Raw genomic sequence first — 15,855 nt, 5'->3', positions numbered from 1 at the left:
TTATAGGATCCCTGGTGTCCTCCCTTTCAACCCCACCAGCCTCTGCATTCAAAGGATCCTCCATTTCTGCCAACTCCAGCACGATGCCGACATGAAACATATTCCCCCCCCCCCCATCTGCAGGGACCACTCCCTCCATGACACCCTGGTCCACTCCTCCATTATGCCCAATTCCCCAGCTCCTTCCCATGCCACCTTTCCTTGCAATCACAGAAGGTACAACACCTGCCCCTTTACCTCCTCACCATTCAAGGCCCCCTCACTCCTTTCAGGTTAAACAGTGTTTCACTTGCACCTCCTTCAATTTGGTCTCCTATATTCGCTGCTCCCAATGCGGTCTCCTCTACATTGGGAGACTAAACACATATTGTGGGTCCACTTTGTGGAACACCTTCACTCTGTCCACAAGTTTGACCCTAACCTTACGGTTGCGTGCCATTTTAACTTTGCTCGCATGCCCACATGCCTGTCTTTGGCCTGCTGCAGTGCTCCAATGAAGCCTAATGCAAACTGGAGGATTAGTATCTCCTCTTCTAATTAGATAAGTTACAGCCCTCAGGAATTCGTTTTTAGAAATATTTTTATTCAAGTTTTTGATATTTTAACATTTTAAACTCCCAGGATAGCAAGGAAAAACAACCCAAACACCCCACTTCAACATTGGAAGTTCAACAACTTTAAACTGTGATCTTTCTCCTCCACCTTAACCCTTTCTTAAAACATACCCCATACTTTTTTTGTGTCAATGCAAAAACCCTCCCTTCCCCCTCCCTCACTGGGTTATCTGTCTCTTGTTCTTAAGTTTGCTACATCTTTGTTGCAATCTCTGCCAGCTGCAGTGTAATATACAACACATTTTTCCTCTTTTAATTACAATGAAGAGTCAAATGGACTTGAAATGTTTACTCTGTTTTCTCTCCTTGCAGATGCTGCCAGATCTGCTGAGTCTTTCCAGCATTCCCTGTTTTTGTTTGAGTCCAGCATCCACAGTATTTTGCTTATTTAAGTCAAATAGTATCTGAAATGGAAGTAATGTGCCATAATGTTGCTCCTTTTCTCTGTTCGAATTTGTAATAGAGGAAGGTGCTGTCATAGTAAAATTTGGTGAATTTAGTGTGTCCTGTCATGTACACCAGGGGCTGGTTTAGCACAGTGAGCTAAACAGCTGGCCTGTAATGCAGAACAATGCCAGCAGCGCGGGTTCAATTCCTGTACTGACCTCCCCGAACAGGTGCCGGAATGTGGCGACTAGGGGCTTTTCACGGTAACTTCATTGAAGCCTACTTGTGACAATAAGCGATTATTATTATTAATACCACAGCCAGTGCATGTGAGATGCAGTAAGCGTAAGGGATATTGAATGCAAGGGCAAAATTCGATTTAAGTACCCTGCCCTGGATGGTAAGGAGTTTCTTGAATGGTGTTGCTGATGTATTCAGGTGATTGGTAAATATTCCATCACTTATTTCTTGAGCTGAATCTGATAAATGGTGAAGAGACTTTGAAAGGTCAGAAAATAAGCTCTGGTTGTAAAGCATTTAGCCTCTGCCATGCTTTTGTAGCCATGATAATATGCCTCAAGCTTCTGGTCAGCGGTGGTCCTTCAGGTTTTGATGGGGGGGGGGGGGGGGTGGTAGCTGGATTTTTCCTTGTTCAAAACGGCTATTACCTGGCATTGGCACTTGTGTGGTACAAATATTATTAACCAATTTTGAACCGAGAGTAAACTTAATCAGCTTCTTGTAACTTTGTAGACATTACCGACTGTTGTTGATTGTTCATGCTTCATTTGTTCTTTTCATATAGTGCTATTAGTTCCTTATTTGTTGCTTTTCTACCTGTTTTTAACATAAATTATCCTTTTGCTCCCCTGTCTTGTGATTTGCTGCTTGTGAATTAGAAAATTGATCCAGTACCTTGTAAATATTTGCCTACTAGCTGTGATGTGAATGTAATGTGTGGTGGATAGAAACATTTTGTACATCTCATCTGGTCTTGTTCAATGGTTTTCTAGTTTATGGAGTACGATTGTGACCTATTAGTGTTAACCTGCTGTGTGCTTTTGAGGCTACACTTGCAGTCTGTCCAAATTTAGATAATTGTAGATGCCCGTGATTCCGCAGATTAATTTGTTATCAAAAAGCTACGGAGAGTTTCAGTTCCGGTTGATCTGCATCGCTTTCATTCAGTTTAAATACAAGAAATATTTTGCATCTGTGACAAAATCTAGTGCACTGAAAACATAGGGCGATGGATATTATATCCACAGTTGCTGATGATCAATATAATATATATTGATAATATATCCCGGATGAACCCTTTGATGCTGTCCCTCATTGTGGGCAACACGGTAGCATAGTGGTTAGCACTATGGCTGCACAGCGCCAGGGTCGCAGGTTCAATTCCCGGCTTGGGTCACTGTCTGTGCGGAGTCTGCACGTTCTCCCTGTGTCTGTGTGGGTTTCCTCCGGGTGCTCTGGTTTCCTCCCACAAGATCCGAAAGATGTGCTCTTAGGTAATTTGGACTTTCTGAATTCTCCCTCTGTGTACCCGAACAGGTGCCAGAATGTGGAGACTCGGGGCTTTTCACAGTAACTTCATTGCAGTGTTAATGTAAGCCTACTTGTGACAATAAAGATTATTACTGGGCAGCACAGTAGCACAATGGTAAGCACAGTTGCTTCACAGCTCCAGGGTCCCAGGTTAAATTCCCGGCTTGGGTCACTGTCTGTGCGGAGTCTGAAACCTCCTCCAGCCTCAATTACCCTCCTTCTCTCTGTAACCTCCTCCAATCCTACAACCCTCCCTCTCTCTGGAATCTCCACAGTGGTTAGCACTGTTGCTTCACAGTGCCAGGGTCCCGGGTTCAATTCCAGCTTGGTTCACTGTCTGTGCGGAGTCTGCACGTTCTCCCCGTGTCTGCGTGGGTTTCCTCCGGGCGCTCGGTTTCCTCCCACAGTCCAAAGGTGTGCAGGTAGGTGGATTGGCTATGCTAAATTGCCCTTAGTGTCCAAAAGGGATTGGATAGGGTTACGGGGATAGGTTGGAGGCATGGGCTTAAGTAGGGTGCTCTTTCCAAGAGCCGGTGCAGACTTGATGCCCCGAATGGCCTCCTTCAGCACTAAATTCTACAATGATGATGAAAGAAAATACAGCCTCCGTGTCTACAATTTTATGAAGTATTCCCCATTTCTTGCAGTTGATAGTGGATTCATAATCATTTTGGTTTCCTGTGAAGAAGATGGTGCTGCAGGAATTCAATGCGACTGTTGCTTGATAGGAAACCATGCATCATCATTCAGTTAGAAGATATATTTTTAATAAGTTAGATATTCATTTGCCTAAGCTAATACCTGTTGTAACCTTTTGTAAAGATTGCAAATCCCTTTTTCATAAAGCATAAGTATTGGAATTCCAGCTAATGAACACACGGTGACTGCGGCGCCGCGTAAATGACGGGGCCGGCGCCACATAAATGACATCACCCGCGCATGCGTGGTTGCCGTCCTCCCCGAGGCCGCCCCGCAAGAAGATGGCGGATGGATCTTGCGGGGTGGCAGAGGAAAGGAGGTCCTCCTTTAGAGAGGCCAGCCCGCCGACCGGTGGGCACCGATCGCGGGCCAGACCCCATTGGAGGCCCCCCCGGTGAAGAACCCGCCCCCCTCCCAGGCCGCCCCTCCACCGTTCCCGCCGGCAGTGACCAGGTGTGGACGGCGGCGGCGGGAACCTGTCGTGTTGGGGCAGCCGCTCGGCCCATCCAGGCCGGAGAATCGCCGCTCGCCTTTTGCAAACTGCGAGCGGCGATTCTCCCAGCGGCCAGCCGTGATTCTCACCGCGCTGGTTTGTGGGGGGGGAATAGAATCACGTGCAGGTGTCGGGGCGGCGTGGCGGGACACGCGCGGGTGGGGGGAGAATTCCGCCCCTTATCTTGGAACAGAGGCAATGACTTATACCAGATTATTACTATCTGAAAGTCAACATTTGTATTCTTAATTGTTTGAGTAATTGTTTTGCCAAAAGCTATCTTGCACCTAAAGAAGCCTCTCCAGCATTTGTAGAATAAAAATACAATATTTCAATTGTTGGAAATACAAAATAAAAACAAAAGTATTAGCATACTCAGCAACTCTGGCAGCATCTGTGGAGAGAGAAACGGTTAATGTTTCGAGTCAAATATGACTCTTCAGAATTGTATTTTTCTTGCACTTGCCATACTGAATTAACTTCTGTATGTAATTGAAATGTGCAAGCAGACTTAAAAGTATAAAGCTCTGATTTTAAGTAGATAAGTTTGATTCTTTAGATTTTTCTGATTAATGGAATGGCAGGTAATAGATCTTTTAATGATACTTTCAGTATTTTGTTATACATCATGGGAATTGGCTAAAGTGCATTAGCTAGACTTATGTGGCAGGTATCAAAGAATGAGTGATTAGTTTTTTTTTAAACCAGCCTCAGGAGGCCGTGTGGATGTACTTCACTGCCATGAAGGCTTTCATTTTACAGCATTCTGCTTTTTAACTGGTCAATAATATATTCTATTTTAGGACTAATGCTTGAAAATTGAGTGAAACGTGAACTTTTCCCAGTAGACGAGAATGAAACTGCAAGCAATAATACTATAGGCGTATTCATTTTAAAATTTATATCGACAAACTAATCATTTTGATACCTATTCCTCCTGTCAACTTCCCCATCTGTCATTCATCTTATTCTCCTGTAGATGCTCTTGATGTAGCAATCATAGTGCTGCTGAAAGTTGAGGTTAGATAGTTGGACGTTTTTTGTTGGAGGTAAGTCATTATCTGGCATTTATTTGGCACAAATGTTACCTTCTATTGTCAATTCAAGCTTGGATGATCTCTGGTTATACAGTATATCAGTGAAGAGTGCTACTGCTGACCTTATGATTGTTGATGTAGCAACTGAAGATGGTTAGGCCATGCTATCCTGAGGAGCATCCATGTTGCTAATGAATTATTGAATGGAGGCTCAAAATCAAATATAAATAATGTATTTTTCTATCCAATTAGTCTTCATTCTTTTTGAGAATAGCTTACTACTACTTTATCTATTTTCATTGTTATTGATGCAATAACACGTAATTATAGTTATATTAGGTACCTGAGTACCTGAAATTTTGTCTAAGGGTGAAAATAATGTGCTGAATATAATTTGAAAATGTGTGAGCAGGTTTCACTTGTGTCTGTTTGATAAGCACTATTCGAGTCAACTTGAATTGTTGCGTCATTCCAGGTGACCTTTTTCAAAAAATGAAGCCAAATAAGAACCTTAAAAATGGGTATAGATAGGAGAGTGGGCCAAAATCTGGCAGATGGAGTTTAGCATGGATAATTGTGAGGTCATAAATTTTGGTCGGAAAAATTAGAAGGCAACTTATTATCTAAATGGGGACAGACTTCAGGGTGCTCCTTTGCAGAGGGATCTGGGGGTCCTCATTCATGAGTCACAGAAAACTAACAGGCAGGTACAGCAGATAATAAAGAAAGCAAATGGAATGTTGACATTTGTAGCTAAAGGAATAGAGTACAAAGATAGTTGGAGGAAGGCACTTTGTATGTTTTATGACAAAATGAAATCCTCTCCTATCCTATCTCTTTACCTCCTTCTCTGTAACCACTGTTAGCCCTACAACCTTCCCTACCACTGTTAACTTCTCCATCGCCTTCAGCCCTCACTATCTTTGTCATTCTCCCCAGTACTACAGCCCTCATTCTTTCTGAAACTCCTTACAACCCTCCCCATTTCCATAACCTCCTTCAGGCGTACAACCCTTCCTCTTTTTGTACCTCCTCCAGCCCTACAATTTTCCCCTCGTGCACCTCATGCCCTACCACCTTCCCATCTGCCTCTGAAACCTCCTCCAGCCTCAAATACCCTCCATCTCTCTGTAACCTCCTCCAATCCTACAACCCTCCCTCTCTCTGGAATCTCCATAGTGGTTAGCACTGTTGCTTCACAGTGCCAGGGTCCCGGGTTCAATTCCAGCTTGCTTCACTGTCTCTGCGGAGTTTGCATGTTCTCCCCATGTCTGTGTGGGTTTTCTCCGGGTGCTCTGGTTTCCTCCCACATGTCCCGAAAAAAGTGCTTGTTAGTGAATTGGAAATTCTGAATTCTCCCTCAGAGTACCCGAACAGGCGCTGGAGTGTGGCGACTCGGGGCTTTTCACAGTAACTTCATTGCAGTTTTAATGTAAGCCCACTTGTGACAATAATAAATATTCACTAGCTTATGTGTTTCTGGAACCTACCTCTTCATTCATCTGAGGAAGGAGCAGTGCTCCGAAAGCAAGTGATTCGAAACAAACCTGTTGGACTTTAACCTGGTAATTAAGCTATACAAGGCAATGATGAGATCACACCTGGAATATTGTGCACAGTTTTGGTCCCCTTATTTGAGGAAAGATGTAGTGGCATTGGAGGTAGCTCAAAGGAGGTTCACAAGGTTGATTCCAGAGGTGAGGGGTTTGTCATATTAAGAGAGATTGAACAGTTTAGGCCTATACTCTCTCGAGTTTAGAAGAATGACGGGAGATCTAATTGAGATATACAAGATGCTAAAAGGTATGGATAAAGTAAACATAGAGAGGATGCTTCCTCTTGTGGGCATTCTAGAAAATGAGATCATAGTCTTAGGATGAGAGGTAGCAAATTTAAAACAGAGTTGAGGAGAAACTACTTCATCCAAAGTGTTGTGAATCTCTGGAATTCTCTATCCCAAGTGCGGTGGATGCTGGGACAGTGAGTAAATTTTGGAGGAGTTAGACAGATTTTTAATTGGTAATGGGATGAAGGGTTATGGAGAACGGGCAGGACGGTTAAGTTAAGGCCAGGATGAGATCAGCCATGATCGAATGGCAGAGCAGACTCGATGGGCCAAATGGAAATGGCCAATCTGCTCCTGTTGACCTAATTCTGCATCTTATGAAAGAATGTCCTAACTAAATTTTCATAATGGTAACCAATAAGCAAAGCAAAATACTTTTGGTGCATCATCATGTCCTAGTTTAAGGTTCTGCAATTATTTTAGGTGAAGAATTGTGCTTTTGACTATAAGAGGGAATCATTACAAAAGCAAACTTGGTCAGTTCCCATTAAAGAACAGCTATCACTATCATAATGGCCATTATTTTTAACCGTGCCGAGGTCCCAGGTTCGATCCCGGCTCTGGGTCACTGTCTGTGTGGAGTTTGCACATTCTCCCCGTGTTTGCGTGGGTTTCGCCCCCACAACCCAAAAATGTGCAAGCTAGGTGGATTGGCCACGCTAAATTGCCCCTTAATTGGAAAAAATGAATTGGGTACTCTAATTTTTTTTTTTTTAAATGGCCATTATTTTTTTGACCCAATTAGGAAGTCTTCATTCATTTCAACGTACCTATTTCATTTTCTTACCTGACAAATGATTAATTTGCCGAATGAATAAGACCATAAGAATAAGGAGCTAAATTAGGCCAATCATGGCTGATATGTTTCTCATCCCCATTCTCCTGCCTTCTCCCCATAACCCCTGATCCCCTTATTAATCAAGAACCTATCTATCTCTGTCTTAAAGGCACTCAAGTGTGCACACCTCCACAGCCTTCTGCAGCAAAGAGTTCCACAGATTCACCATCCTCTGGCTGAAGAAATTCCTCCTCATCTCAGTTTTAAAAGATTGTCCCTTCCGTCTGTGGTTGTGCCCTCGGGTTCTAGTTTTTCCTACAAGTGGAAACATTATCTCCCATGTTCACTCTATCCAGGACCCTCCGTATCCTGCAGGTTTCAATAAGATCCCCCCCTCCCCTGTATTCTTCTATCCAACGAGTACAGACCCAAAGTCCTCAACCGCTCCTCATATGACAAGCTCTTCATTCCAGGGATCATTCTTGTGAACTTCCTCTCGATACTTTCCAAGGCCAGCACATCCTTCCTTAGATACCTGGCCCAAAACTGCTCACAATACTCCAAATGGGATCTGACCAGAGCCTCCGAAGAATATCTCTGCACCTGTATTCTAGCCCTCTCGACACTAATGCTAACATTGCATTTGCCTTCCTAACTGCCAACTGAACCTGCATGTTAACCTTAAGAGAATCTTGAACGAGGACTCCCGAGTGCCTTTATGTTTCTGATTTCCTAAGCCTTTTCCCATTTAGAAAATAGTTTATGCCTCCATTCTTCCTACCAAAGTGCATAACCTCACACTTTTCCACATTGTATTCCATCTGCCACTTCTTTGCCCACTCTCCTAGCCTGTCAAAGTCCTTCTTCTGCAGCCACACCTGCTTCCTCAATACTACCTGTCCCTCTACAGATCTTTGTATCATCTGCAAATTTAGCAACAGTGCCCTCAGTTCCTTCTTCCAGATCGTTAATGTGTGTTGTGAAAAGTTGTGAACTCCGAAAACAAATGTCAACTGGCAACATAGATGCAGAGAGTGTGATAGTTTTACAAAAATGGAAGAATGGTTTTGCTCCCAAAAGCTTGGATAGTTGAAAATGCGCCACCATTTTGTTTGAAATCACTTTGAAGTACAGTTGTGATGAATGTAGGAAATGTTTTTATGTATCTGTTGTAGTAATGTTATTAAAAGGTTATGGCTTCCAGATTAAGGGCTGGATTCTCCCACCCCACGCACCGCAAGAACGCCACGGGCAAGCCCCGTAGAATTGAAAAATCCATTGACCTCGGGCGGGATTCTCCGGTCGCTGGGCGAACGCGGACGGAGAATCCCGCCCTATATGTCTGCTACAGCTGTGATTAAGGGGTTAACAGCTCGGCAGGCGGTGATGTCACTCATGGGAGTGAGGGGATGAATTGGAATTTAGTTTTGATTTTCAGTCCTGTCCTGGGTCTGTTTTAGTTTCATTTAAGAGTTCTGCTCTGGGTTCTGAGGAAAGGAGTTGTGTTACTCAGAAGGACTTCTGAAAGCTTCTCTCCAAGGATTTTGTGAAAAATCTGTTAGCCACTGAGTGTTAACTTTATTAATAAGTGGGATTTGACCTGTATGTGGATTTTGCTTAATTTAAAGTTCAGAAGTAGATGGGAAAGTAAGCTCAAAGACCTTTATCTTTTTCAAGAACTATTTAATTGTTAATTGGACAGCTGCTTTTTTCTTGGATGTTAATGGGGTTAATCCTGTGTTAATAATAAAGTTTGTTTTCATACAAAATATCCCTATTTGTCAGAGGAATCATTCCTGGGAGTAAAGTATCCTTTCCTCACAGTTTACAAATTGAAAAATTGTTTTGGTTTCTCGTCCAGTTTCCTAATATAAATTGGTGGTCTGGTCCAGTACCGTAACACAGTCCATATCAGAATAAATTGCTGATTGCTTTATTTTCTTCACAATGTTCTGGACTGCTTTGCAAATTGGTATGCACTATAAAAGAAAACTCTGAAATAAAACAGAAACCTAAAGGAAAAACTGACCATTAAAGGTTCCAGATTATTCTAAAAGCCCAACTGGAACTGATGTTCTGCCTAGAAGCGCCGATGCTACCGTCCTGGTCTGCCAACATATAAACTCATGTCCACATTGTGTGGTTAACTCTTACTTGTCCCTTTAAGTGGTCTAGCAAGACACTGAGTTGTCCAGGTCACTGCTCTGGAGAAAGGCCAAACACATCCTTCAGGCAACTAGAGATGCCCAGTAAATGTGATCTTGCTAGCTTTTGCTATAACCGAAGAGAATTTTTTTAAAAACTTGATGCTTTGTTTGTATGTGATTAATGAGAAAATTAGTTATCACCAAGCAAATCAGGAAGGATTTGTAACTTTTTAACATGTTCTCAGGTTCAATGTTTCTGTCTATTGCAATTGTCCGAGGCTGTACGAGACTGCAGTCTTGGTGTCATATTTGACCCCAAGGTGAGCTTCCAATCAAATATCCACACCATTTCCTGAGGCTGCCGATTTCCATCTTAATAACTTTGCCCAACTCTGCCCCTGCCTCGCCTCATCTGCTGAAACTCGCGTCACTGTAAGCCTACTTGTGACAATAATAAAGATTATTATTGCCTCTCGACTTGACTACTTCCATGCACGCTTGGCTTTGACTTTCAACTACTTTCTGATTGGTCAGTCTTGCGGTTCAGCATTCAATTTACATAATTTCCTTTGGCTCCCAGATGGGAAGAAAAATTGGCCATCAGCTAAAAACTGCATCTTAGGGCCAGTTCTGCTAATCAAATGAACAAGCATTTTTTGAAATGGTAAATTGATCATGCCTAGTGTCTGATATTTTTACGGAGTTCAATGGTAACCCCTTTTTACCTACTGTTCTGGCTGCTGTTAGACGTTTTCTGGATTTCCAGTGCTGTCTAATACCTATTTCAATTCACCAAGTGCAGATGACTAATTTGAAAACCGTGATGTTTGGGCATATATTCAGTCCTGAACAACTACTTAGAACCTTTTGAGGTTCTAAGTGAAGGATGTGTCTTATGGTGATGCCTGTGAAGTTACTTTACTGAAAATTGACCAAGTGTCATTACGAATTGAGCATTGAAAAACCATAATTGAGAAAGGCTTATCCTGAGTTGTATTGTAAACATGTGAAATGAGTTTTCAATTGTAATATATTTGTTTAATCAGTGGATTAGAAATTTGCAGAAAATAATTTTCACCGTTGTTTTGCAATTGCAAATGTTCTTTGGTTAATTTTTTGATGCATTTATTTTTTAGACTCATCCTGAAGACTCCTTTACATCCAGCGGACCGAGGTGGATGTCCCAGTGGGCAAATTTAGCTGCCAACGATCTGACACCAGCAACATTTGGTACGCATGACCAAGGTAACGACTCAACTGACATAACTTTGCAATCTGCCCATTTATTATTCATCCTGAAGTTGGGTACAATTAACTTTAATAATAAAATAAAAGTTACAGTTTGTAGTACATTGTTGGTGCAACATAGTGTCAGTGTGATAGGTTTCATCAACAAATTCCCAACCACAAGTTGCCAATCTCAACAATATCATCAAAGTATATACTGAGCAGAGGTTATATGTTTTCCAGCTTCCCTCCCCTAAACCTTCCCTCCCCTTAATCATGAGAATAACTCATTGAACATTTATATTGCTCCTGTTTAATGTATTTGTGTACATCTTGGCTGGCTGTAAAGCAACTCTGGTTCCAACATGTAATAGGTTCCTTCCCTATTCTGTGGGGAAATGTGCATGACACACAACCTAAACAGCAAAGAAAATACTGATTTTTTAAAAATGGGTGAATTAGAAGAGGAGAAATCAAATACTGTGATTATTGATTTTGTGCTTCATATAGTTTACAAAGCATTATTTAAACTTTGCTAACATTTGATGATCTAACTCAAGCTTGGTCCAACCTTTTTATGTAAGGATCCACGGTTAATTTTTTTTTCTCATTAGAGGCTGGTAAGAAAGTTTTGGGAAAAAAAAGAAACAGCTGAATGGAAATTTATCTTGCAATGAGTCCAACCTGCATCTTTAGGAACAAGTTTCAAATGAGAAAACTAAATTATCCCCTTCTCTACCACATTGAACATTGATAATATCTGGCATTGTTTTAGCTTACAAATGAAGTCAAAGCCTGCCTGCACACTTATGTGGTGCCATGGAGTACGTCCATCTGTCAGAAGTGATGTTGATTTTGTCCATCCTTTTTCCAAGAGGGGGCCACATTTCAGTGTTTTTTCCTCTCTTGCGAGCCCCCCCCCCCCCCCCCCACACACACACACACACACTAGCATCACACACCTGTACACGCTCTGCAGTGCTCTGGGAACTGGTCACCACTACTTACCTTCCACCTGCTTGCTGCTCATCTAATAACGGGTTGCTTTCTCCTCACATTTGCTGCTGATAGGTTTTCAAAACACTTAGTTCTTCCATGTATCTTGTACAATGCTTGGCAGACTGCATGTACAAGTGTGGCAGGCAGAATTCTGACCCACACTTTGTCCAACTCGCCTGTTGGACAAGCCTGGTCTGACTATATGCTTCTCCGAATAACTTGTTTTACAGAACCCTACCATTTACTTGTGACAATACTGAGGAGCAAGATATCAAATAAAGCTTTTTTTTAAAAAAAATGTTTGTCCACCAGATGTAGGCACCACTGGCTAGACCAGCATTTATTGCCCATCCCTAATTGCCCCAGAGAAGGTGGTGGTCATCTTGAACTACCTGCAGTCCTTATGGTGTACAAACTAAATAGTGTGTGTGGGAGGGGGGGGGGGTTCAGTTGTATGGAGAATTAGAAAATCAAAGTTAAAGGAGAGGGTAGAAGGGCAGGTTAATGATGAGGACTTTCAACTAGTTGAAGGAGCCGAGGGCTCAGGAGAGGTTAGTAAAGTTTCCAGACCACATAATAAAACAAGAGAGTATAGAAGGTAGCAGGACTCTAACCTCAGGCAGAGCAAAAAAGGTGACAAGTATGAGAAGGACTGAGGGTGCTGTACCTAAATACAGTCAGAATACGGAACAAGGTAAATGATCTTGTTGCGCACATTGGAATTGGACGGTATGATGTTGTGGGCATCACAGAGACGTGGCTGCAAGGGGATCGGGGCTGGGATCTAAATATCAAGGATATGTGTCCTTTCGAATTGACGGGCAGGTGGGCAAAGGGGGCAGAGTTGCATTGTTAGTAAGGAATGAAGTTAAATCGATAACAAGAAGTGACAAAGGATCAGAAGGCATAGAATCTCTCTGGGTAGAGTTGAGGAATCGCAAAGATAAAAAGATCCTGATGGGAGCTATGTACACGCCCCCTAGTAGTAGTCGGGATGTGGGGCAGAAAATAAAGCAGGAGATAGAAAAGACATATAAAAAAGGCAATATAACAATAGTCATGGGGGACTTCAATATGCAGGCGCACTGGGAAAATCAGGTTGGTAGTTGATCCCAAGCTTGGGTCACCGTCTGCACATTCTTCCCGTGTGTGCGTGGGTTTCCTCCGGGTGCTCCGGTTTCCTCCCACAGTCCAAAGATGTGCAGGTTAGGTGGATTGGCCATGCTAAATTGCCCTTAGTGTCCAAAATTGGCCTTGGTGTTGGGTGGGGTTACTGGGTTATGGGGATAGGGTGGAGGTGTGGACCTTGGGTAGGGTGCTCTTTCGAAGAGCCGGTGCAGACTCAATGGGCTGAATGGCCTCCTTCTGCACTGTAAATTCTATGATCTAAAAGGAATTTCTGGAATGTTTTAAGAGATGGTTTTTTGGAGCAGCCTGTCACAGAGCATACTAGGGAACAGGCAATTCTGGATTTGGCGATGTGTAATGAGGCAGACTTGATTAGTGAACTTAAGGTGAAGGAACCCTTCGGGAGCAGTGACAACAATATGATAGAATTTACCCTGCAGTTTGAGAGGGAGAAGCTGTAATCAGATGTAACGGTATTGCAAGTAAATAAGGGTAACTACAAAGACATGAGGGAGAAGCTGGCCAGAGTTGATTGGAAAAGGAGCCCAGCAGGGTAGACAATGGAACAACAGTGGCAGGAGTGTTTGGGGGTTATTCGGGAGGCACTGCAGAAATTCATCCCAAGGGGGAGCAAACATACTAAGGGGAGGACGAGGCATTCATGGCTGATGAGGGAAGTCAAAAACAGCATAAAAGAAAAAGCATACAAAGTGGCAAGATTAGTGGGAAGCCAGAGGATAGGGAAGCCTTTAAAAGTGAACAGAGGACGACTAAAAAAGCAATAAGCGGGGAGAAGATGAAATATGAGTGTAAGATAGCTAGTAATATAAAAGAAACTAGGAAGAGTTTTTTTTTCAATATATAAAAGGTAAGAGAGAGGCAAAAATAGACATTGGACCACTGGAAAATGAGGCTGGAGAAGTAATAATAGGAAACAATGAAATGGCAGAGGAACTGATTGGTTACTTTGCAACGGTCTTCACGGTGAGAGACACAGTGGAATGGCCAGGCTCCAGGAGAATCAGGGGGCAGAGGTGAGTGTAGTGGACATCACTAAGGAGAAGGTTCTGGGGAAACTGAAAAGTCTGAAGGTGGATAAATCACCTGGACTGGATGGGCTACACCCCAGGTTCTGAAGGAGATAGCTGAGGCGAATGTGGAGGCATTAGTGATGATCATTCAGGAATCACTGGAGGCAGGAAGGGTCCCAGAGGGCTGGAAAGTAGCTAATGTAACTCCGCTGTTTAAGAAAGGAGGGAGGCAGAAGATGGGAAATTATAGGCCGGTTAGCCTGACTTTCGTCATTGGTAAGATTTTAGAGTCCATTATTAAAGATGAGATCGCGGAGTACTTGGAAATACATGATAAAATAGGACTGAGTCAGCATGGCTTTTTCAAAAGGAGGTCATGTCTGACAAATCTGTTAGAGTTCTTTGAGGAGATAACAAGGAAGTTAGACAAAGGAGAAACAGTGGACGTGATTTATTTAGATTTCCAGAAGGCCATTTACAAGGTGCCGCATAGGAGACTGTTAAATAAGTTAAGAGCCCATGGTGTTATGTGCTGGCCTTGGAAAGGGTCCAGAGGTGGTTCACAAGAATGATTCCTGGAATGAAGAGCTTGTCGTATGAGGAACGGTTGAGAACTCTGGGTCTGTACTCGTTGGAGTTTAGAAGGATGAGGGGGGGATCTTATTGAATCTTACAGAGACTGGATAGAGTGGACGTGGAGAGGATGTTTCCACTTGTAAGAAAAACTAGAAGCACAGGACACAATCTCGGATTAAAGGGACAATCCTTTAAAACAGAGATGAGGAGGAATTTCTTCAGCCAGAGGGTGGTGAATATGTGAAACCCTTTGCCTCAGAAGGCTGTGGAGGCCAAATCACTGGATGTCTTTAGAACATAGAACATAGAATTTACAGTGCAGACGGAGACCATTTGGCCCATCAAGTCTGTACCGGCCCTTGTAAAGAGCACCCTACTTAAGTTAAATCCAGACTTCGACCCTATCCACGTAAACCTGTAACCCCATTTAACTTTACTGTTTTGGACACTAAGGGCAATTTAGCATGGCCAATCCACCTATCCACATCTTTGGAGTGTGGGAGGAAACCGGAAACCGGAGCACCCGGTGGAAACCCACGCAGACACGGAGAGAACGTGCAAACTCCACACAGACAGTGAACCAAGCCGCGAATCGAACCTGGGACCCTGGAACTGTGAAGCAACTGTGCTACCATGCTGCCCTCAAAGACAGAGATAGATAGGTTCTTGATTAATAAGGGGGTCAGGGGTTATGGGAGAAGGCAGGAGAATGGGGATGAGAAAAATATAAGCCCATGATTGAATGGCGGAGCAGACCCGATGGGCCAAGTGGCCTAATTCTGCTCCTTTGTCTAATGGTGTAGACACACCTACAGTGTTGTTTGGAAGGGAGTTCCAGGATTTTGACCCAGCGACAGTGAAGGAACGACAATATTGTTTCAAGTCGGGATGGTGTGTGCCTTGGAAAGGAACCTCTTTTGGTGGTATTCCTGTGCCTCTGATGCCCTTGTCGTACTGGTTGGTAGAGGCTGTGCGTTTGGAAGGTGCCATTGAAGGATATTGCTGAGTTACTGCAGTGCATCTTCTAAATGATGGACACTGCTGCCACTGAGCATCAGTGGTGGAGAGAGTGAATGTTTAAGCTGATGGATGGGGTGTCAATCAAACGGGCTGCTTTGTCATGGATGGTGTCAAGCTTCTTGTGTTATTTGGAGCTACACTCATCCAGGCAAGTAGAGATTATTCCATCACATTCCTGATGATTTATGCCTTGAAGATGATGGACAGGCATTGGGGAATCTGGAGGCGAGTTACTCACTTAGTCTCTGACCCCTCCCTCCCGGATGATAATGGGGAATTCAGCAATGGTAATACCATTTAATACCAAGAGGAGATGGTTGAT

At 43.1% G+C, this 15,855-nt stretch overlaps 1 protein-coding gene across 16 annotated transcripts in view; it reads left to right on the top strand.

Annotated features, from left to right (window-relative positions):
* cep170aa (centrosomal protein 170Aa) overlaps positions 1 to 15,855 on the top strand; it is a 257,407-nt gene that overhangs the window by 152,220 nt on the left and 89,332 nt on the right. For all 16 annotated transcript variants that reach the window (XM_072512604.1, XM_072512598.1, XM_072512607.1 and 13 more), the window contains one exon: positions 10,689 to 10,797. In XM_072512604.1, coding sequence (XP_072368705.1) covers positions 10,689 to 10,797 — 109 coding nt within the window. The remainder of the gene's footprint in view (positions 1 to 10,688; positions 10,798 to 15,855) is intronic.

The sequence above is a fragment of the Scyliorhinus torazame genome, chromosome 1 (genome assembly GCF_047496885.1).
Source record: "Scyliorhinus torazame isolate Kashiwa2021f chromosome 1, sScyTor2.1, whole genome shotgun sequence".
Taxonomy (NCBI): domain Eukaryota; kingdom Metazoa; phylum Chordata; class Chondrichthyes; order Carcharhiniformes; family Scyliorhinidae; genus Scyliorhinus; species Scyliorhinus torazame.
The sequence above is the reverse complement of the archived record's forward strand: the minus strand, read 5'-3'. Positions and strand labels throughout refer to the sequence as shown.